The sequence below is a fragment of the Crotalus tigris genome, unplaced genomic scaffold (genome assembly GCF_016545835.1).
Source record: "Crotalus tigris isolate CLP2741 ecotype Arizona unplaced genomic scaffold, ASM1654583v1 scf7180000018965.556698, whole genome shotgun sequence".
In the NCBI taxonomy this organism is placed as follows: domain Eukaryota; kingdom Metazoa; phylum Chordata; class Lepidosauria; order Squamata; family Viperidae; genus Crotalus; species Crotalus tigris.
Genome location: NW_024097301.1, coordinates 520,643 through 542,967, shown reverse-complemented (window position 1 = coordinate 542,967; position 22,325 = coordinate 520,643). Strand labels below are relative to the sequence as shown.

At 45.5% G+C, this 22,325-nt stretch overlaps 1 protein-coding gene across 1 annotated transcript in view; it reads right to left on the bottom strand.

Annotated features, from left to right (window-relative positions):
• Nucleotides 1-22,325, bottom strand: part of CABIN1 (calcineurin binding protein 1) — a 59,305-nt gene that overhangs the window by 8,247 nt on the left and 28,733 nt on the right. The window contains exons 19-21 of the mRNA XM_039357910.1: nucleotides 10,842-11,003; nucleotides 3,477-3,683; nucleotides 2,035-2,180 (exon numbers count right to left, since the gene is read on the bottom strand). Of these exons, the coding sequence (XP_039213844.1) occupies nucleotides 2,035-2,180; nucleotides 3,477-3,683; nucleotides 10,842-11,003 (515 nt within the window). The remainder of the gene's footprint in view (nucleotides 1-2,034; nucleotides 2,181-3,476; nucleotides 3,684-10,841; nucleotides 11,004-22,325) is intronic.

Sequence of the window (22,325 nt, the reverse complement as noted above, 5' to 3'; positions counted from 1 at the left end):
ATAGTCAGAAAAGCACTAGATGAAGCTAGGCAGGCATACAAAGCACAAGCCGATAAAAAAAGGGTTGAGCCTACACCATTCATTATAGGAGAAATGGTGTACTTATCTACAAAATACCTAAAGTCCCTACAGCCCTGTAAAAAACGTGGATCAAAATATATAGGGCCTTTTCCAATTAAAAGAGTCATAAACCCAGTAACAGAAGAATTAGAATTACCCAAAAATCTCAGGCAAATACACCCATTTTTTCATTGCAGCTTGCTGAAAAGAGACCATCAGTCATCTTTACGGCCAAAAATCCCCCCCACCATCTCCAATCATGGTGGAGGGCAAACAACATTTCAAAATAAAGGAAATCCTTGACTCTAGGAGATATAATGGAGCGACTCAGTACCTAGTTGCCTGGAAACACCCCCCTCCCTCACAAAAGGAGTGGGTCCATAAACATCATGTCAGAGCCCCGAAGCTATTAAAGAAGTTTCACACAGAATATCCTAACAAGCCTGACTAACTTTTATACCTGTTTTGTTTTCTTTCAGGTGGATGTCTTTTTTTTAAGGGGGCAGGATGTCAGAATCCAATTATATTTCATCTCTAGTTATCAACTATAGAAAATACCATTTCTGCCTTCTCTGGATTCTGTCATATGATGAAGGGAAGGGGATGAACAAAGGGGCTTTATGGCCCTCACTTCCTTCGGTATACTTCAAAGGAACTGGATGTGTATATCACCAAAAGGACTAACCATAACAAAGGAGCTATTACTTTCATGTAGTTCTCTCTGAAGTCTCCATCCAGCCGGCAGTAAGGAAAAGGGGGTGGGAGTGTAATGCCTAAGACTGTCGCTGGAAGAAGGGGGTGATTGGGTGGGGCTACTGGGGAACCCCTTAAAACCTTGAATGGGAGAGCTTGGACCCCAAGTCCTGTCTAGAACGCCTGCAACCGTTTTCTCTTAATAAAGGATGCCTGTTGGAAGAATTATTCCAAGAGTTCTGTCTTCTTAAGATGCAAAGTGGGGTGGGTCCTTACACCAGCTGTTTGCTATCCAAATCCTTTTTAGCTGCCATGTCCTCCATTCCTAAGCCTCAACTTCCTGAACTTGTATATGATAGTGGTTAAATCTATGTCTCTAATGCCACACTAATAACATTCATTTTCCTACGAGAACTAAGTCCTTTGAGAATCTAAACTAATGCCTAATTCTAAACTCTTTATCAGCAAAGGGAATATAAATTGTTTTGTTTCAGTGTCCAATCAACCTGTTGTTGTTGTGAAGTTAAAAATGAAAGGAGATCCAATGAAGTACTAACTAATTTTATAAACAAAAACATATTGTGCAGAATCAAAGAGCTGCAAGGGGCAATTTACACCCAACCTTATGCTCAATTCAGGATCCAAATTAAAGCATCTGGTATCATTTCTAGTTAGAAATTCTGAGAGCATTTTCAGGCAGCTGAAAGAACGTCTGAAAGCTGCAATCCCAGACCCCAGAGTTCTACCTGGATGTTTTCCCTGGCTCATTTCTTATTCTTTTATGAATTTAATATCCTCTGTTTTAAGAATCTTGTGAATCATGAAAATCTTTCACGGTTTCAATGTCAAAATATAGCAATGGGGTTGATTTTGGATGATTGCAATTCAATTAACACAAATATGTACTCTTAACAAATATCAAAATCGTGTAACAGATGTAAAAATAACAGAGTAGACCTCCATCCATGTTTCGACCTGTGCTCACATCAGGCATTTTCATGCCCATTTCAAGGGCAGAACAGATCAAAGAAGAGATGCCTCTCTCCACGGTGGAGGGTGGGGGAGGTGGCCCTCGTTCCCTCCTGCGGCACTGGCATCACCTACTTCCCACTGAAGGGCTTTGCTCAGGAAAGAAGCTGCTGCTGCTCCTGCCAGGATTGACAACATCTGTAGCAGCAGCAGCCTTCTGGAGGCCCTGGTGCCCATGGAACGCAGCCCATGGGCAAGGTCAAAGGAAGCAACTGGGCAGAAGCTCCCGTCTGAGCAGCTGGCCAGCCTGACCTGTTTGGGCAGATACAGATGTCATGCATGTAGAACTTGATGGCTTTGGACTGTTCCTTATTCTTGAAGTGGTAGTCAGCCAGGAGGTAGTACAGCTCAGTCACCACTGGAGGAGAGAAGTCAGCGCCTTCCGGGAGGGCTGGCACCTGGCAACAAAGAGAAACACATCAGGCACCCGTCTTTGGTTCAGGGATCAGGACAGCTTCTGGCTCGGTGGGGAGGGCTGTCCGGACTGCCTCCTAGGTTCCTAGCCTTCAGGAGACTAGCAAAAGCTGGCCAGCAGATGTTCCATCTGGAGGTCCAGAAAGGGCCAAAAGAAGAGAAAGCAACAGGCAACTGTTATCTAAGGGTGGGCTGACACCTCCAGTGCGTCAGTGGGCATTTCTGTCTTTATACGTTGTATAATCTCCATTGGCAGTTTACCCCAATAAAATCATACTAAATCTAAGACAACATTGCATTAATAATCCACTGTAGAAATAGGAATGGCATTCCCAAAATGGTCTCCAGAAAAGCTGTTTTAGCTAGTTTCTGGGAGACCATCAGGTGAGGCACTAAAGTGATCTCAACCACTCTGAATCAACTTATTGAAACTGGTTGCAAAGAATAAACAGATGACTAAACAAGGGAGCTAAATTACAAGGAGGCAGATTTTGACTGGATAACAGGAAGAATATTCTAATGGTAAGACATGTTCAACAATGGAATAGACTTCCTTGGGTGATGGAGGATCCTTAAATAGAAGTCAAATGCCAGGGATAATGTAATAGTGGATTCCTTTCTTGGGCAAGAGATTGGATTGAATCAAGGTCCTTTCCAATCTTTACATCCTGTAATTCTATGAAATTGAAATATGTACAAAGAACAGTAGTGACAACTATCTGATGATAGAAAACTAAAAGAAATTCAATGAGCTGGATATGTTCAGTCGTGAGAAAAGGCAGCTGAGATGATATAAGTTAACATACTTCGAACACCTTAAACTCCATCTCACAAAAGAAAGTCAGAATGCAGGACAGGGGATAACAGATGTTGGAAAGTAGATTCCAACTGAATCTCAGAAACTGTAAAATCAGATGGATAATAGGACTTAATGATGGCTTACTTAAAGCAGGGACTATGCAGGTTTCTAACAGGGATGCTTAAACTGAGTTGGATGCAACAGAAGAGAATCTCTGAGCTCAGGGTTTAATTGGTGCTCTCTGAGCTTCTCTGTCGACTTGCAGACATTTCATTAACAGAGCAACACCAGCAGTGATCAGAGTTTAATCTCATTCCTTGTAGGACCTTCTTAAGTGCAAGAAAAGGAGAGTTGTTTCCGTGTGCACCAAAACCTTTCCTGTCTTTCTCATCCAATCGCTCCAGCCAGCTCTCTTCTGAAGTCTGAAAATAAAGCACTTGTGACTCATATTAAGCATTCCAAAAAGCAAAATAATTCATACCTTGCTCAAGGTCCCTTCAATGTAACTCGACACTTCTTCCAATCTGAGCATAGGCTTGTCTGTTTGAGGGACAATAGTGGCCATCTTCTTCAGAAGATTAGCTAGGTCAGCAGAGACGGTGCTGGTTTTATAGCTGTCAAATTCAGGAAGGGTCTTGGGCTTAAAATATTCAAACATGAACAGGGCATCTTCCCAGATCAATTCCACCTTGGAAAGAATGAAAGAGATTTTAAATATGCATTGATCAAACCAACACATGCAATGAGAATTACTCAGAAGGCTCCTCCTTGCTCAATTCATTTCAGCAAAGCCTGGACAAGCATCTGTTGAGAACAGATCACTTTGGATCCCTGTACTGTGCGCCAGGTTGACAGGGTTGGATTTCATAACCTGTATGATTTCTTACCTTCTAGGATTCTAAGGAACAGCTGTGCAATAACCTTTCAAGGTCCTGAACAGACAGAACTGCTCTAAGGTTAATTTTACTGACAATATCATTTCACTATCTGTGATTAAACCTTTTGGGTTACATTTTGAGACACAATTTGGGAAAAAAGATGAACATCAGGAAGGTGTCTTAGAAACCTGTGGCTGACCATTGTCAGAAAGATGGCACCTTTCACCTGCGAGACTAGCGAAGACGCACAAAGATAAATCTGTTAAATGTTGGAAATGTAATCAAATACCAGGTTCGTGCTATCACATGTCCCAAAGCAAAAAAATATTGGAATAAAATACATGTATGGTTGGAAGCAATGATAAAACAACATACAGATTTAAAACCAGAGATATTCTTACTGGGCATATTACAAGGAAATTACAATAAAGGCAATACTTATTTAGTTTTACATATTTTAACAGCAGCTAGGATAGTATATGCACAGTTTTGGAAAAATGAAGAAACTCCTACAGAAGAGAATATAATTAAAAAATACTGGAATGTGCAGAAATGGATAGGTTAACGATAAAAATTAAAGAAAAAGAAGAAACGGAATATTGTATGACATGGATTTATTTTACCAATGGTTAGTTGACAAAAACAGAGGTTTAGGAAGTTGGAAATATGAGAATATGTGTATTACATAAATAAAACTTATAATGGATTAGTAAATAGTTTGATTGTTATATAATTAATGTTAATGTGGGTAATACTATTTTTAATATTTTGATTGCTATTTCTTAGTATCTGATTGTATCTTGATAAGATTATTATGAATGTGATGGTTATTATATTTTAATACTTGTATACCTAGACAACACACTGTTCAATATAGAAATGGGATTTTTTAAATCATATATATATATAGATAGAGAGAGAGAGAGAGAGAGAGAGAGAGAGAGATGGAGAGAGAGTGTAAGGACCCACCCCACTTTGCATCTTAAGAAGACAGAACTCTTGGAATAATTCTTCCAACAGGAATCCTTTATTAAGAGAAAATGGTTGCAGGCATGCTAGACAGGACTTGGGGTCCAAGCTCTCCCATTCAAGGTTTTAAGGGGTTCCCCAGTAGTCCCACCCAATCAACCCCCCTTCCAGTGATAGTTTCAAGTATCACAATTCCACCCCGTTTCTTCTTTCTTCCGTCTGGATGGAGACTTCAGATAACTACATGAAAGGCAAATACTCTTCTTTGTTAATGCTAATGTTCTCTGGATGCTAACGCTTTGAGGTTACAATAGGTTACAATAAACACACATTCAGCATTCAGCTCTTTGAAGTCTACTGAAGGAAGTGAGGGCCATAAAGCCCCTTTGTTCTCCCCCTTCTCTCCCTCTTATGGCAGAATCCAAAGAAGGCAGAATTGGGAGTTTCTATATTTGATAATTAAAGATGAAATATGATTGGATTCTGACATCCGGCCCCTCTTAACAATAAGAGAGATCCACCTGAAAGAAAACACAAGTAAAAAATTTAGTTAGGCTTGTTAGGATACTCTGTGTGAAACTTCTTCAATAGCTTCGGGGCTCTGACGTGACGTTTATGGACCCACTCATTTTGTGAGGCAGGGAGGTGTTTCCAGGCAACTAGGTACTGAGTTGTTCCATGATATCTCCTAGAGTCAAGGATCTCTTTTATTTCGAAGTGTTGTTCCCCCTCCACCATGATTGGAGGTGGTGGGGGGGGGATTTTTGGCCGTAGAGGTGACTGATGCTCTCTTTTCAGCAAGCTGCAATGAAAAATTGGGTGTATTTGCCTGAGGTTTTTGGGTAATTCTAATTCTACTGTTACTGGATTTATGATCCTTTTAATTGGAAAAGGTCCTATATATTTTGGTCCAAGTTTTTTACAGGGCTGTAGGGACTTTAGGTATTTTGTAGATAAGTACACCATTTCTCCTATAATGAATGGTGTAGGCTCAACCCTTTTTTTATCGGCTTGTGCTTTGTATGCCCGCCTAGCTTCATCTAGTGATTTTCTGACTATTGGCCAGGTGTTTTGTAGGTTTTCCATCCATTCTTTCAGTGAAGGGATCGTTGGTTCTTTTGGGGTTAACTCTGGCATAGGGTTGAAACTTTGGCCGTTGGCTATTTGAAAAGGAGTGTAGCCTGTGCTGGAGTGGACTGCATTATTGTAGGCAACTTCTGCAAAAGGAAGTAAGTCCGTCCAATCACTCTGTTGGAAATTTAAAAAACATCTCAAATATTGCTCAAGTACCGACTGGCACCGTTCCGCTTGACCATCTCCTTGAGGGTGGTGGCTAGATGTCAATCCCTGAGTGGTCCCTAAGAGGGATAAAAATTCCTTCCAAAATGCAGACGTAAATTGCACTCCCCTATCAGAGATGATGCGTTGGGGTGCCCCGTGCAATCTGTAAATGTGCTGGATGAAAAGTTTTGCTAAGGCCTTTGCAGTGGGAATTTTTTGGCAAGGGATAAAGTGCACCTGTTTGGAAAATAGGTCCGTGACTGTCCAGATAACAGTATTCCCATTGCTTTCAGGCAATTCCACTATAAAATCCATGGCTATTTCCCTCCAGGGGGCTGAGGGACTTGCCACTGGTTGTAACAGCCCTGGCGATTTCCCTTGCAACCTCTTTGCTGATGCACAGGTTGGGCAGCTGGCAACATAACTTTCTATGTCCTTTTTTATTGATGGCCACCAAAATTGCCGTTTAATTAAGTGTAAAGTTTTTACAAATCCAAAATGCCCTGCTGATTTTGTGTCATGGCAAAGTTGCATGAAAGTTAGTCTTTGAGTTGTTGGTATATATAACTTTTCCCCTACCCAAGGCAATCCGTCTCTCATTGTGCACACGTTTGTTTTTCTGGAACCATTCATCTGTTTCCAAACTTTTTCTGAATTCAATCCCAGTTTGGCTGTCCAGTTGTGGTTTTATTTTGGCTTGGGTTCTTGTGGTTACTGGCGCTGCCAGTTGTGACTCTGCCATTATTGGTCTAGAGTCTGTGGTTCGTGCGCTGTTATATTGGGGCATGCGAGATAGTGCATCTGCCAGGAAGTTCTTTCTTCCTGGTAAATGTTTGAGCTTAAATTGGAATTGGTGAAAATGCTGGGACCAGCGGGCTTGTTTGGGGTTGAGTTTCCTGGAAGTTTTCAGGGCTTCTAAATTTTTGTGATCAGTCCATACCTGGAAGGGGATTTTGTTGCCTTCCAGGAACTGTCGCCACGTGAGTAATGCCCAACGTATCCCATAAGCCTCCTTCTCCCATACGGGCCAGCGCTGTTCTGTTTCCGTGAGTTTCTTAGATGTATATGCACAGGGTTGCAATACTGCATCATCATTTTCTTGTAATAGCACAGCCCCCACTGCCACATCACTTGCATCTGCCTGTATTATGAAGGGTTTGTCCATGTCTGGGTGCCTTAGTACTGGTTCGGCAGAAAAAAGTCTCTTTAGTCTCTCAAACGCTGCTTGGCACTCCATTGTCCATGTTAGTGGCTGGCTAGGTTTTACTGAGGATGTTCCCTTCGTTTTTAGTAAGTTAGTGAGGGGCAAGGCTATCTGTGCAAATGAGGGGATGAATTGGCGGTAAAAATTTGCAAAGCCCAGGAAACTTTGTAGTTGCTTTCTTGTGCGGGGTGGTGCCCATTCTAATACTGCTCTGACCTTCTCTGGGTCCATTTCAATGCCCTGTGGGGATATGCGATAGCCTAGGTAGTCTATCCTTTCCTGGTGGAATTCGCATTTTGAGAGTTTGGCATATAGGTGAGCGGCTCGCAGCTTCTTTAAAACCGCTCTGACAAGTTTGACGTGTTCTTCTTTTGTTTCGGTAAAGATAAGAATGTCGTCCAAGTAAACAAGGACCCCCTTAAACAGGTGCTCCCTTAGAACGTCATTGATTAGTTGCATAAAGACTGCAGGGCCCCCTTGTAATCCAAATGGCAAGACTTTGAATTGATAGCACCCCATGGGGCAGTTAAATGCAGTCTTCCATTCGTCCCCTTCCTTGATTCTCACTCGATAGTAAGCTTCCCTTAAGTCTAGTTTAGAAAAAATTTTCCCTTTCGATAGGTGTGACAGCATGTCTTTCATGAGGGGCAGCGGGTATAGGTTGCTTTCACTGATTGTATTCAGGGCCCTATAATCCACGCATAAACGTAAAGAGCCATCCTTCTTCTCTCTAAAAAGGACCGGGGCAGCCACTTTAGGCTTGGCTGGCTCAATGAAACCTCTCTCCAGGTTTTTTTTTATAAATCTTTCCATTTCCTCCTTCTCCTTTGGGCTCATGGAGTATAATCTGGGCTTCGGGAGTTTTGCCCCAGGCTTGAATTCAATGGTACAGTCTGTGGGTCGGTGGGGGGGAAGCTCATTCGCCCTCTCCTCACTGAAGACTTCAGCAAGGTCCCTATATTCCTCTGGTATTTCTGTTAATCTTTTTTCCTCTCCTATGGATGCTTTTTCTATTCTTGATTCTGGTAGCCTCCCTTGGGGTTTTAAGTCCATAGGGTCCCCCTTCGGGAATTTGATTTCTGTCGTCCTCCAATTTACCCAGGGGTTCCATTTTTTCAACCATTCCATCCCTAGAATCATTGGGCATTCCATACCTGGGGTCACCACAAACGTTAAGTCCTCTTCATGGTTGCCCAGGGAGAGATGTATTGGCAAAGTGGCTAGGGTAGCTGGCACCCCCCCTGCTATGGATCCATCTAGCTGGCCAAATGAGATTGGTTGTTCCAGTCTCCTGGATGGGATGCCCAGATTCCCCACTAGTGTTGGGCTAATGAGGCAGCGGGTACAGCCAGAGTCTATTAAGGCTTTCACCTTCACAGCTTCGGGCATGGGGGGGATTAATATAGTCACTGTTTTGAAGATGGGTGTGATGCATCCACTTACCAGGGGTTCGCCCTCCGAGCTGTCATCTGAGGCATCCACCGGCCCTGTGGTGTAGGCTGGAGTCCTTTCCCCTTGGTGAGCAGAGGTGGGGGTTTCTGCAATTTCCATCATTCTCATGGCCGTTTCTTTTGGCTTAGCTGAATACTTTCCGGGTTTGTTGATTTGGGATCTGTCTGGGTTGTGCTGGGGGGCCTTTGAGCGGCATTCTACAGCTCGATGCCCTTCTCTTCCGCACTTGAAACATCTCATTTGCTTCTTGGCTGTATCCGATGATTTCACCGGTTGGTGTGTCAGCTCAGGCGGGGGGCGGCTCCATTGTTTTCCTCGGCGGTGCCTCTTCAATATGTCGATCTCTGCTTCCTCTGCCAAGACGTACCATTCCTCAAGTCGATGTGGGTCCCCTCGGGGCAGGCAAGCATCATATAGATCATAGTTTAGTCCGTCTTTGAAATGGCCAAGGAGGATGTCTTCTGGCCAATTCAGTTTGCTGGCAATGGCCCGGAATTCTTGTGTATACTCAGCCACTGGGCGTTTGCCCTGCCTCATCGTTGTTATTCTTTCACGGGCTTTGCGATCAGCCAGGGGGTCTTCAAATCGTCTTCTCAAAGAGGACATGAAACGGTTGAAGTTACTGAGTTCTGGGGCATTGGAGTCATGCAAGTTCACTACCCAATCCGCAGCTGGTCCATCCAGGGCAGATTGCACGATCCGGATGCGGGCTTTGTCGCTGGGAATATCCTGCCCATATTCCTCCATGTAGCTGAGGACTTGGGTTAGGAAAAACCCCAAGCGTGTTGGCTCCCCTTTGAATTTCACTTCCAACGGTGGACGTCTTGGAATGGATCGGTGCCTCTGTTGTGGGTGGTAGTGCCTTCCGTCCAGATTGCCATCTGTGGTCCGGTAGGGGGTGGGAGCTCCTGGATCAGTAGATGTCCCTGGGGTTGCAGGTTCCACGTCCCCCTCGGTGTCTCTCCCTTTGCGGCTCCAGGAACTGGGGCGGCCGTAGGGTTCAGTATTCTCCTCTCCTAGGGAGCTGAGAGTTCTCTTCATCAGGTCAATAGCTTTCTCTAGGATCCAGTCTGAGTACGGTGCCCAGCTTCCTCCCTCTTCACTTGCGTGCAGGGATTTCTCCATCTCCTGCTTCCATTCTGGTTGCTTGGTCCCCCGTCTCAGGGTCACCTTTCTTGATTCCTTTCCCCACTCACTTTTCTTTCCAACGCCCATCGACCAGCGAGGCTTGTGGTCCTGTGTCTCCACCACTTCTTCTCCTGAGGAATCTGGCCTCTCGGATCCCAACATCTGGCAAGGTTCCAACTGGGTCAGCGGCTCTCTTTCCAGGGAGTTTTCCCCCTCTCTTGCTCCATTGTCTGACATGGTAAATTTTTGCAAAATCCCCCGGCAAGGGTCTTCCTTCCAGGTGGATTAATTTTGCAAGTCCTGTCTAATGTAAGGACCCACCCCACTTTGCATCTTAAGAAGACAGAACTCTTGGAATAATTCTTCCAACAGGAATCCTTTATTAAGAGAAAATGGTTGCAGGCATGCTAGACAGGACTTGGGGTTCAAGCTCTCCCATTCAAGGTTTTAAGGGGTTCCCCAGTAGTCCCACCCAATCAACCCCCCTTCCAGTGATAGTTTCAAGTATCACAATTCCACCCCGTTTCTTCTTTCTTCCGTCTGGATGGAGACTTCAGATAACTACATGAAAGGCAAATACTCTTCTTTGTTAATGCTAATGTTCTCTGGATGCTAACGCTTTGAGGTTACAATAGGTTACAATAAACACACATTCAGCATTCAGCTCTTTGAAGTCTACTGAAGGAAGTGAGGGCCATAAAGCCCCTTTGTTCTCCCCCTTCTCTCCCTCTTATGGCAGAATCCAAAGAAGGCAGAATTGGGAGTTTCTATATTTGATAATTAAAGATGAAATATGATTGGATTCTGACAGAGAGAGAGAGAGAGAGATGGAGAGGGGGGGGGAGACATAAGCTTTGCACACGGCGGCATCATAAATGCTGGAGGGATCTCTGGCCACGAGGCCTCTCTGCTCCTGAGCACCAGACAGCCTCACCTGCGGGGTCGAATGCTCTTCCAAGTACCGAGCTTTGCTCTTTTTGCTTGGGAAGCCATACAGGCAATAAAAACACTGCTCCAGGGCCGTCTCTAGCTCCTCTTTATAAGGGTGGGTGTCTTCAGAGGTGGAGGCTAAAAGCTCTTTTTGCAGAACCCGCACCTAGAACAGAAACAAATGTTTAAGTTAAGAAATACACAGCTAAGGGCAAGCAAAGACCTCATTTGGGGGTTCAGGAAAGTGGGCTTTAACAAATATGCAGCACACATAGCCACAGCGAGGGGCGCAAATGGGAAGCAAAGGCCAAGGTGAACAATTTTAACAAGGAAGAAATGGCAGCCAGAAGCAGCTCTGGGGAAAAAACAGAAGAGGGCTGTGCTGCGCCCCCTTCTTAAGAGGATGGGATCTCTAGACTCCAACCTCTGCTTTTGGGAGAGAGTGGTAGAGAGGGTGGTTAGGCTGCAGCTCCTAAAAACCCCAGAGGAAGTGGATCGTCTAGACCTGCTTCAGTTGGATTTCAAGCTATGGTTCAGTATAAAGATGGCACTGGTTGTGCTTGTGGATGAACAGTGACAGAGCTGGCATGGCGGCAGTGCGTCCATCTTGTGGACCTTCACCTCTCAGTGGCTTTCAGTACCACTGAGCAGAGATATTAGCTGGCTTCAGCTGTTGGGAGTAGGTGGCAAGATTTAGGGGTGGTTCGCCTCCTTTCTCTGTGGCCAACTCCAACTGGTATTGACAGGGTGTTGTGCCAGGTGGGAAGAAATGACAGCAGTTCATAAAAACTCAAGTGGCAGATTCACACCGTGTGCTATCCACTGCCTGTTGGAAAAGCCAGGTTGTCGGGTCTGCCTCTGTTCAAGTCCTAAGAAAGAAAACCCCCAACTCTAATACTTTTACTAAGAATGAACTGATAGCAGTGAAAGCAAGGCAAGATCTGAGTAAAACCGTGTGACAGTTACCCACCAAGTCTCCCCCACAGCCCTCCCCCCCCCGTGCAGGAAATCAGTGCCAATGTCAGAATCCAATTATATTTCATCTTTAATTATCAAACATAGAAAACCCCAATTCTGCCTTCTCTGGATTCTGCCATAAGAGGGAGAGAAGGGGGAGAACAAAGGGGCTTTATGGCCCTCACTTCCTTCAGTAGACTTCAAAGAGCTGAATGCTGAATGTATGTTTATTGTAACCTCAAAGTGTTAGCACCCAAGAACATTACCATAACAAGGAAGGGTATTTGCCTTTCATGTAGTTATCTGAAGTCTCCATCCAGACGGAAGAAAGAAGAAAGGGGGTGGAATTGTGATACTTGAAGCTATCACTGCTCCATCCAGACGGAAGAAAGAAGAAAGGGGGTGGAATTGTGATACTTGAAGCTATCACTGGAAGGGGGGTTGATTGGGTGGGACTACTGGGGAACCCCTTAAAACCTTGAATGGGAGAGCTTGAACCCCAAGTCCTGTCTAGCATGCCTGCAACCGTTTTCTCTTAATAAAGGATTCCTGTTGGAAGAATTATTCCAAGAGTTCTGTCTTCTTAAGATGCAAAGTGGGGTGGGTCCTTACGTTAGACAGGACTTGCAAAATTAATCCACCTGGAAGGGAGACCCTTGCCGGGGGATTTTGCAAAAATTTACCATGTCAGACAATGGAGCAAAAGAGGGGGAAAACGCCCTGGAAAGAGAGCCGCTGACCCAGTTGGAACCTTGCCAGATGTTGGGATCCGAGAGGCCAGATTCCTCAGGAGAAGAAGTGGTGGAGACACAGGACCACAAGCCTCGCTGGTCGATGGGCGTTGGAAAGAAAAGTGAGTGGAGAAAGGAATCAAGAAAGGTGACCCTGAGACGGGGGACCAAGCAACCAGAATGGAAGCAGGAGATGGAGAAATCCCTGCACGCAAGTGAAGAGGGAGGAAGCGGGGCACCGTACTCAGACTGGATCCTAGAGAAAGCTATTGACCTGATGAAGAGAACTCTCAGCTCCCTAGGAGAGGAGAATACTGAGCCCTACGGCCGCCCCAGTTCCTGTAGCCACAAAGGGAGAGACACCGAGGGGGACGTGGAACCTGCAACCCCAGGGACATCTACTGATCCAGGAGCCCCCACCCCCTACCGGACCACAGATGGCAATCTGGACGGAAGACACTACTACCAACAATGGAGGTACCGATCCATTCCAAGACGTTCACCGTTGGAGGTGAAATTCAAAGGGGAGCCAACACGCTTGGGGTTTTTCCTAACCCAAGTCCTCAGCTACATGGAGGAATATGGGCAGGACATTCCCAGCGACAAAGCCGGCATCCGGATCGTGCAATCTGCCCTGGATGGACCAGCTGCGGATTGGGTAGTGAACTTGCATGACTCCAATGCCCCAGAACTCAGAAACTTCAACCGTTTCATGTCCTCTTTGAGAAGACGATTTGAAGACCCCCTGGCTGATCACAAAGCCCGTGAAAGAATAACAACGATGAGGCAAGGCAAACGCCCAGTGGCTGAGTATACACAAGAATTCCGGGCCATTGCCAGCAAACTGAATTGGCCAGAAGACATCCTCCTTGGCCATTTCAAAGACAGACTAAACTATGATCTATATGATGCTTGCCTGCCCCGAGGGGACCCACATCGACTTGAGGAATGGTACGTCTTGGCAGAGGAAGCAGAGATCGACACATTGAAGAGGCGCCGCAGAGGAAAACAATGGAGCCGCCCCCCGCCTGAGCTGACACACCAACCGGTGAAATCATCGGATACAGCCAAGAAGCAAATGGGGTGTTTCAAGTGCGGAAGAGAAGGGCATCGAGCTGTAGAATGCCGCTCAAAGGCCCCCCAGCACAACCCAGACAGATCCCCAATCAACAAACCCGGAAAGTAGTCAGCTAAGCCAAAAGAAACAGCCATGAGAATGATGGAAATTGCAGAAACCCCCACCTCTGCTCACCAAGGGGAAAGAACTCCAGCCTACACCACAGGGCCAGTGGATGCCTCAGATGACAGCTCGGAGGGCGAACCCCTGGTAAGTGGATGCATCACACCCATCTTCAAAACAGTGACTATATTAATCCCCCCCATGCCCGAAGCTGTGAAGGTGAAAGCCTTAATAGACTCTGGCTGCACCCGCTGCCTCATTAGCGCAACACTAGTGGGGAATCTGGGCATCCCATCCAGGAGACTGGAACAACCAATCTCATTTGGCCAGCTAGATGGATCCATAGCAGGGGGGGTGCCAGCTACCCTAGCCACTCTGCCAATACATCTCTCCCTGGGCAACCATGAAGAGTGTAAGGACCCACCCCACTTTGCATCTTAAGAAGACAGAACTCTTGGAATAATTCTTCCAACAGGAATCCTTTATTAAGAGAAAATGGTTGCAGGCATGCTAGACAGGACTTGGGGTTCAAGCTCTCCCATTCAAGTTTTTAAGGGGTTCCCCAGTAGTCCCACCCAATCAACCCCCCTTCCAGTGATAGTTTCAAGTATCACAATTCCACCCCCTTTCTTCTTTCTTCCGTCTGGATGGAGACTTCAGGTAACTACATGAAAGGCAAATACCCTTCTTTGTTATGATAAGGTCCTCTAGTGCTAACGCTTTGATGTTACAATAAACACACATTCAGCATTCAGCTCTTTGAAGTGTACTGAAGGAAGTGAGGGCCATAAAGCCCCTTTGTTCTCCCCCTTCTCTCCCTCTTATGGCAGAATCCAGAGAAGGCAGAATTGGGGTTTTCTATATTTGATGATTAAAGATGAAATATAATTGGATTCTGACATCCGACCCCTCTTACAAATAAGAGAGATCCACCTGAAAGAAAACAAAACAGGTATAACACTTAGTCAGGCTTGTTAGGATACTCTGTGTGAAACTTCTTCAATAGCTTCGGGGCTCTGACATGCCGTTTATGGACCCACTCGTTTTGTGAGGGAGGGAGGTGTTTCCAGGCAACTAGGTACTGAGTTGCTCCATGATATCTCCTAGAATCAAGGATTTCTTTTATTTCGAAGTGTTGTTCACCCTCCACCATGACTGGAGGTGGTGGTGGGGGGATTTTTGGCCGTAGAGGTGACTGATGCTCTCTTTTCAGCAAGCTGCAATGAAAAATTGGGTGTATTTGCCTGAGATTTTTGGGTAATTCTAATTCTACTGTTACTGGGTTTATGATTCTTTTAATTGGAAAAGGCCCTATATATTTTGGTCCAGGTTTTTTACAGGGCTGTAGGGACTTTAGGTATTTTGTAGATAAGTACACCATTTCTCCTATAATGAATGGTGTAGGCTCAACCCTTTTTTTATCGGCTTGTGTTTTATATGCCTGCCTAGCTTCCTCTAGTGCTTTTCTGACTATTGGCCAGGTGTTTTGTAATTTCTCCATCCATTCTTTCAGCGAGGGGATCGTTGGTTCGTTTGGGGTTAATTCTGGCATGGGGTTGAAACTTTGACCGGTGGCTATTTGACAAGGAGTGTAACCTGTGCTGGAGTGGACTGCATTATTGTAGGCAACTTCTGCAAAGGGGAGTAAGTCCGCCCACTCGGTCTGCTGGAAACTAAGAAAACATCTTAAATATTGCTTAAGTACGGAGTTCATTTTTTCAGGCCCCTCCCCATTTCCTTGTGGGTGGTGGCTAGATGTCAGCCCCTGAGTGGTTCCTAAGAGGGATAAAAATTCCTTCCAAAATGCAGACGTAAATTGCACCCCCCTGTCAGAGATGATGCGTTGGGGTGCCCCATGCAATCTGTAAATGTGCTGGATGAAAAGTTTTGCTAAGGCTTTTGCAGTGGGAATCTTTTGGCAAGGGATAAATTGCACCTGTTTGGAAAACAAGTCCGTGACCGTCCAGACCACAGTATTCCCATTGCTTTCTGGCAATTCCACTATAAAATCCATGGCTATTTCTCTCCAGGGGGCTGAGGGACGTGCCACTGTTTGCAATAGTCCTGGCACTTTCCCTTGCAACCTCTTTGCCGTGGCACATTTTGGACAACTGGCTATATAACTTTCAATGTCCTTTTTCATGGATGGCCACCAAAATTGCTGTTTAATTAAATGTAAAGTTTTTACAAATCCAAAATGCCCTGCTGATTTTGTGTCATGGCAAAGCTGCATGAACGTGATTCTTTGGGTTGTTGGTATATATAACTTTTCCCCTACCCAAGGCAACCCGTCTCTCAGTGTGCACACATTTTTGTGTTTCTGGAACCATTCATCTGTTTCTAAACTTTTTCTGAATTCAATTCCAGTTTGGCTGTCCAGTTGTGGTTTTAATTTGGATTGGGTTCTTGTGGTTACTGGTGCTGCCAGTTGTGACTCTGCCATTATTGGTCTAGAGTCTGTGCTTCGTGCGCTGTTATATTGAGGCATGCGAGATAGAGCATCTGCCAGGAAGTTCTTTCTCCCTGGTAAATGTTTGAGCTTAAACTGGAACTGGTGAAAATGCTGAGACCAGCGGGCTTGTTTGGGATTGAGTTTCCTGGACGTTTTCAGGGCTTCTAAATTTTTGTGATCTGTCCACACCTGGAAGGGGATTTTGTTGCCTTCCAGGAACTGTCGCCACGTGAGTAATGCCCAACGTATCCCATAAGCCTCCTTCTCCCCTACGGGCCAGCGCTGTTCTGTTTCCGTGAGTTTCTTGGATGTATATGCACAGGGTTGCAATACTGCATCATTATTTTCTTGTAATAGCACAGCCCCCACTGCCACATCACTTGCATCTGCCTGTATTATGAAGGGCTTGTCCATATCTGGGTGTCTTAGTACTGGTTCGGCAGAAAAAAGTCTCTTAGCCTCTCAAACGCTGCTTGGCACTCCATTGTCCATGTTAGTGGCTGGCTAGGTTTTACTGATTGCTCCCTTCGTTTTTAGTAAGTTAGTGAGGGGCAGGGCTATCTGGGCAAATGAGGGGATGAATTGGCGGTAAAAGTTTGCAAACCCAGGAAACTTGTAGTTGCTTTCTTGTGCGGGGTGGTGCCCAATTTATACTGCTTTGACCTTCTCTGGGTCCATTTCAATGCCCTGTGGGGATATGCGATAGCCTAGGTAGTCTATCCTTTCCTGGTGGAATTCGCATTTTGAGAGTTTGGCATATAGGTGAGCGGCTCGCAGCTTCTTTAAAACCGCTCTGACAAGTTTGACGTGTTCTTCTTTTGTTTCGGTAAAGATAAGAATGTCGTCCAAGTAAACAAGGACCCCCTTAAACAGGTGCTCCCTTAGAACGTCATTGATTAATTGCATAAAGACTGCAGGGCCCCCTTGTAATCCAAATGGCAAGACTTTGAATTGATAGCACCCCATGGGGCAGTTAAATGCAGTCTTCCATTCGTCCCCTTCCTTGATTCTCACGCGATAGTAAGCTTCCCTTAGGTCTAGTTTAGAAAAAATTTTCCCTTTCGATAGGTGTGACAGCATGTCTTTCATGAGGGGCAGCGGGTATAGGTTGCTTTCACTGACTGTATTCAGGGCCCTATAATCCACGCATAAACGTAAAGAGCCATCCTTCTTCTCTCTAAAAAGGACCGGGGCAGCCACTTTAGGCTTGGCTGGCTCAATGAAACTTCTCTCCAGGTTTTTTTTTTATAAATCTTTCCATTTCCTCCTTCTCCTTTGGGCTCATGGAGTATAATCTGGGCTTCGGGAGTTTTGCCCCAGGCTTGAATTCAATGGTACAGTCTGTGGGTCGGTGGGGGGGAAGCTCATTCGCCCTCTCCTCACTGAAGACTTCAGCAAGGTCCCTATATTCCTCTGGTATTTCTGTTAATCTTTTTTCCTCTCCTATGGATGCTTTTTCTATTCTTGATTCTGGTAGCCTCCCTTGGGGTTTTAAGTCCATAGGGTCTCCCTTCGGGAATTTGATTTCTGTCGTCCTCCAATTTACCCAGGGGTTCCATTTTTTCAACCATTCCATTCCTAGAATCATTGGGCATTCCATACCTGGGGTCACCACAAACGTTAAGTCCTCTTCATGGTTGCCCAGGGAGAGGTGTATTGGCAGAGTGGCTAGGGTAGCTGGCACCCCCCCTGCTATGGATCCATCTAGCTGGCCAAATGAGATTGGTTGTTCCAGTCTCCTGGATGGGATGCCCAGGTTCCCCACTAGTGTTGGGCTAATGAGGCAGCGGGTGCAGCCAGAGTCTATTAAGGCTTTCACCTTCACAGCTTCGGGCATGGGGGGGATTAATATAGTCATTGTTTTGAAGATGGGTGTGATGCATCCACTTACCAGGGGTTCGCCCTCCGAGCTGTCATCTTAGACATCCACCGGTCCTGTGGTGTAGGCTGGAGTTCTTTCCCCTTGGTGAGCAGAGGTGGGGGTTTCTGCAATTTCCATCATTCTCATGGCTGTTTCTTTTGGCTTAGCTGAATACTTTCCGGGTTTGTTGATTGGGGGGTCTGTCTGGGTTGTGCTGGGGGGCCTTTGAGTGGCATTCTACAGCTCGATGCCCTTCTCTTCCACACTTGAAACACCCCATTTGCTTCTTGGCTGTATTCGATGATTTCACCGGTTGGTGTGTCAGCTCAGGCGGGGGGCGGCTCCATTGTTTTCCTCGGCGGCGCCTCTTCAATATGTCGATCTCTGCTTCCTCTGCCAAGACGTACCATTCCTCAAGTCGATGTGGGTCCCCTCGGGGCAGGCAAGCATCATATAGATCATAGTTTAGTCCGTCTTTGAAATGGCCAAGGAGGATGTCTTCTGGCCAATTCAGTTTGCTGGCCCGGAATTCTTGTGTATACTCAGCCACTGGGCCTTTGCCTTGCCTCATCGTTGTTATTCTTTCACGGGCTTTGCGATCAGCCAGGGGGTCTTCAAATCGTCTTCTCAAAGAGGACATGAAACGGTTGAAGTTTCTGAGTTCTGGGGCATTGGAGTCATGCAAGTTCACTACCCAATCCGCAGCTGGTCCATCCAGGGCAGATTGCACGATCCGGATGCGGGCTTTGTCGCTGGGAATGTCCTGCCCATATTCCTCCATGTAGCTGAGGACTTGGGTTAGGAAAAACCCCAAGCGTGTTGGCTCCCCTTCCAGGTGGATTAATTCTGCAAGTCCTGTCTAATGTAAGGACCCACCTCACTTTGCATCTTAAGAAGACAGAACTCTTGGAATAATTCTTCCAACAGGAATCCTTTATTAAGAGAAAATGGTTGCAGGCGTGCTAGACAGGACTTGGGGTTCAAGCTCTCCCATTCAAGGTTTTAAGGGGTTCCCCAGTAGTCCCACCCAATCAACCCCCCTTCCAGTGATAGTTTCAAGTATCACAATTCCACCCCCTTTCTTCTTTCTTCCGTCTGGATGGAGACTTCAGATAACTACATGAAAGGCAAATACCCTTCTTTGGTATGCTAACGCTTTGGTTACAATAAACAACATTCAGCTCTTTGAAGTGTACTGAAGGAAGCGAGGGCCATAAAGCCCCTTTGTTCTCCCCCTTCTCTCCCTTTTATGGCAGAATCCAGAGAAGGCGGAATTGGGGTTTTCTATATTTGATGATTAAAGATGAAATATAATTGGATTCTGAACGTTTGTGGTGACCCCAGGTATGGAATGCCCAATGATTCTAGGGATGGAATGGTTGAAAAAATGGAACCCCTGGGTAAATTGGAGGAGGACAGAAATCAAATTCCCGAAGGGGGACCCTATGGACTTAAAACCCCAAGGGAGGCTACGAGAAACAAGAATAGAAAAAGCATCCATAGGAGAGGAAAAAGGATTAACAGAAATACCAGAGGAATATAGGGACCTTGCTGAAGTCTTCAGTGAGGAGAGGGCGAATGAGCTTCCCCCCCACCGACCCACAGACTGTACCATTGAATTCAAGCCTGGGGCAAAACTCCCGAAGCCCAGATTATACTCCATGAGCCCAAAGGAGAAGGAGGAAATGGAAAGATTTATAAAAAAAAACCTGGAGAGAGGTTTCATTGAGCCAGCCAAGCCTAAAGTGGCTGCCCCGGTCCTTTTTAGAGAGAAGAAGGATGGCTCTTTACGTTTATGCGTGGATTATAGGGCCCTGAATACAATCAGTGAAAGCAACCTATACCCGCTGCCCCTCATGAAAGACATGCTGTCACACCTATCGAAAGGGAAATTTTTTCTAAACTAGACCTAAGGGAAGCTTACTATCGCGTGAGAATTAAGGAAGGGGACGAATGGAAGACTGCATTTAACTGCCCCATGGGGTGCTATCAATTCAAAGTCTTGCCATTTGGATTACAAGGGGGCCCTGCAGTCTTTATGCAATTAATCAATGACGTTCTAAGGGAGCACCTGTTTAAGGGGGTCCTTGTTTACTTGGACGACATTCTTATCTTTACTGAAACAAAAGAGGAACACGTCAACCTTGTCAGAGCGGTTTTAAAGAAGCTGCGAGCCGCCCACCTATATGCCAAACTCTCAAAATGCGAATTCCACCAGGAAAGGATAGACTACCTAGGCTATCGCATATCCCCACAGGGCATTGAAATGGACCCAGAGAAGGTCAAAGCAGTATTAGATTGGGCACCACCCCGCACAAGAAAGCAACTACAAAGTTTCCTGGGCTTTGCAAACTTTTACCGCCAATTCATCCCCTCATTTGCCCAGATAGCCTTGCCCCTCACTAACTTACTAAAAACGAAGGGAACATCCTCAGTAAAACCTAGCCAGCCACTAACATGGACAATGGAGTGCCAAGCAGCGTTTGAGAGACTAAAGAGACTTTTTTCTGCCGAACCAGTACTAAGGCACCCAGACATGGACAAGCCCTTCATAATACAGGCAGATGCAAGTGATGTGGCAGTGGGGGCTGTGCTATTACAAGAAAATGATGATGCAGTATTGCAACCCTGTGCATATACATCCAAGAAACTCACGGAAACAGAACAGCGCTGGCCCGTATGGGAGAAGGAGGCTTATGGGATACGTTGGGCATTACTCACGTGGCGACAGTTCCTGGAAGGCAACAAAATCCCCTTCCAGGTGTGGACTGATCACAAAAATTTAGAAGCCCTGAAAACTTCCAGGAAACTCAATCCCAAACAAGCCCGCTGGTCCCAGCATTTTCACCAATTCCAATTTAAGCTCAAACATTTACCAGGAAGAAAGAACTTCCTGGCAGATGCACTATCTCGCATGCCCCAATATAACAGCGCACGAACCACAGACTCTAGACCAATAATGGCAGAGTCACAACTGGCAGCACCAGTAACCACAAGAACCCAAGCCAAATTAAAACCACAACTGGACAGCCAAACTGGAATTGAATTCAGAAAAAGTTTGGAAACAGATGAATGGTTCCAGAAAAACAAAAATGTGTGCACAATGAGAGACGGGTTGCCTTGGGTAGGGGAAAAGTTATATATACCAAAAACCCAAAGAACCACGTTCATGCAGCTTTGCCATGACACAAAATCAGCAGGGCATTTTGGATTTGTAAAAACTTTACATTTAATTAAACGGCAATTTTGGTGGCCATCCATGAAAAAGGACATTGAAAGTTATATAGCCAGTTGTCCAAAATGTGCCACGGCAAAGAGGTTGCAAGGGAAAGTGCCAGGACTATTGCAAACAGTGGCAAGTCCCTCAGCCCCCTGGAGAGAAATAGCCATGGATTTTATAGTGGAATTGCCAGAAAGCAATGGGAATACTGTGGTCTGGACGGTCACGGACTTGTTTTCCAAACAGGTGCACTTTATCCCTTGCCAAAAGATTCCCACTGCAAAAGGCCTTAGCAAGACTTTTCATCCAGCACATTTACAGATTGCACGGGGCACCCCAACGCATCATCTCTGATAGGGGAGTGCAATTTACGTCTGCATTTTGGAAGGAATTTTTATCCCTCTTAGGGACCACTCAGGGACTGACATCTAGCCATCACCCTCAGACAGATGGACAAACAGAACGGTGCCATTCAGTACTTGAGCAATATTTGAGATGTTTTTTAAATTTCCAACAGAGTGATTGGACGGACTTACTTCCTTTTGCAGAAGTTGCCTACAATAATGCAGTCCACTCCAGCACAGGCTACACTCCTTTTCAAATAGCCAACGGTCAAAGTTTCTACCCCATGCCAGAATTAACTCCAAACGAACCAACGATCCCTTCGCTGAAAGAATGGATGGAAAAACTACAAAACACCTGGCCAATAGTTAGAAAAGCACTAGATGAAGCTAGGCAGGCATACAAAGCACAAGCCGATAAAAAAAGGGTTGAGCCTACACCATTCATTATAGGAGAAATGGTGTACTTATCTACAAAATACCTAAAGTCCCTACAGCCCTGTAAAAAACTTGGACCAAAATATATAGGACCTTTTCCAATTAAAAGAATCATAAATCCAGTAACAGTAGAATTAGAATTACCCAAAAATCTCAGGCAAATACACCCAATTTTTCATTGCAGCTTGCTGAAAAGAGAGCATCAATCACCTCTACGGCCAAAAATCCCCCCCCACCACCTCCAATCATGGTGGAGGGCGAACAACACTTCGAAATAAAAGAGATCCTTGACTCTAGGAGATATCATG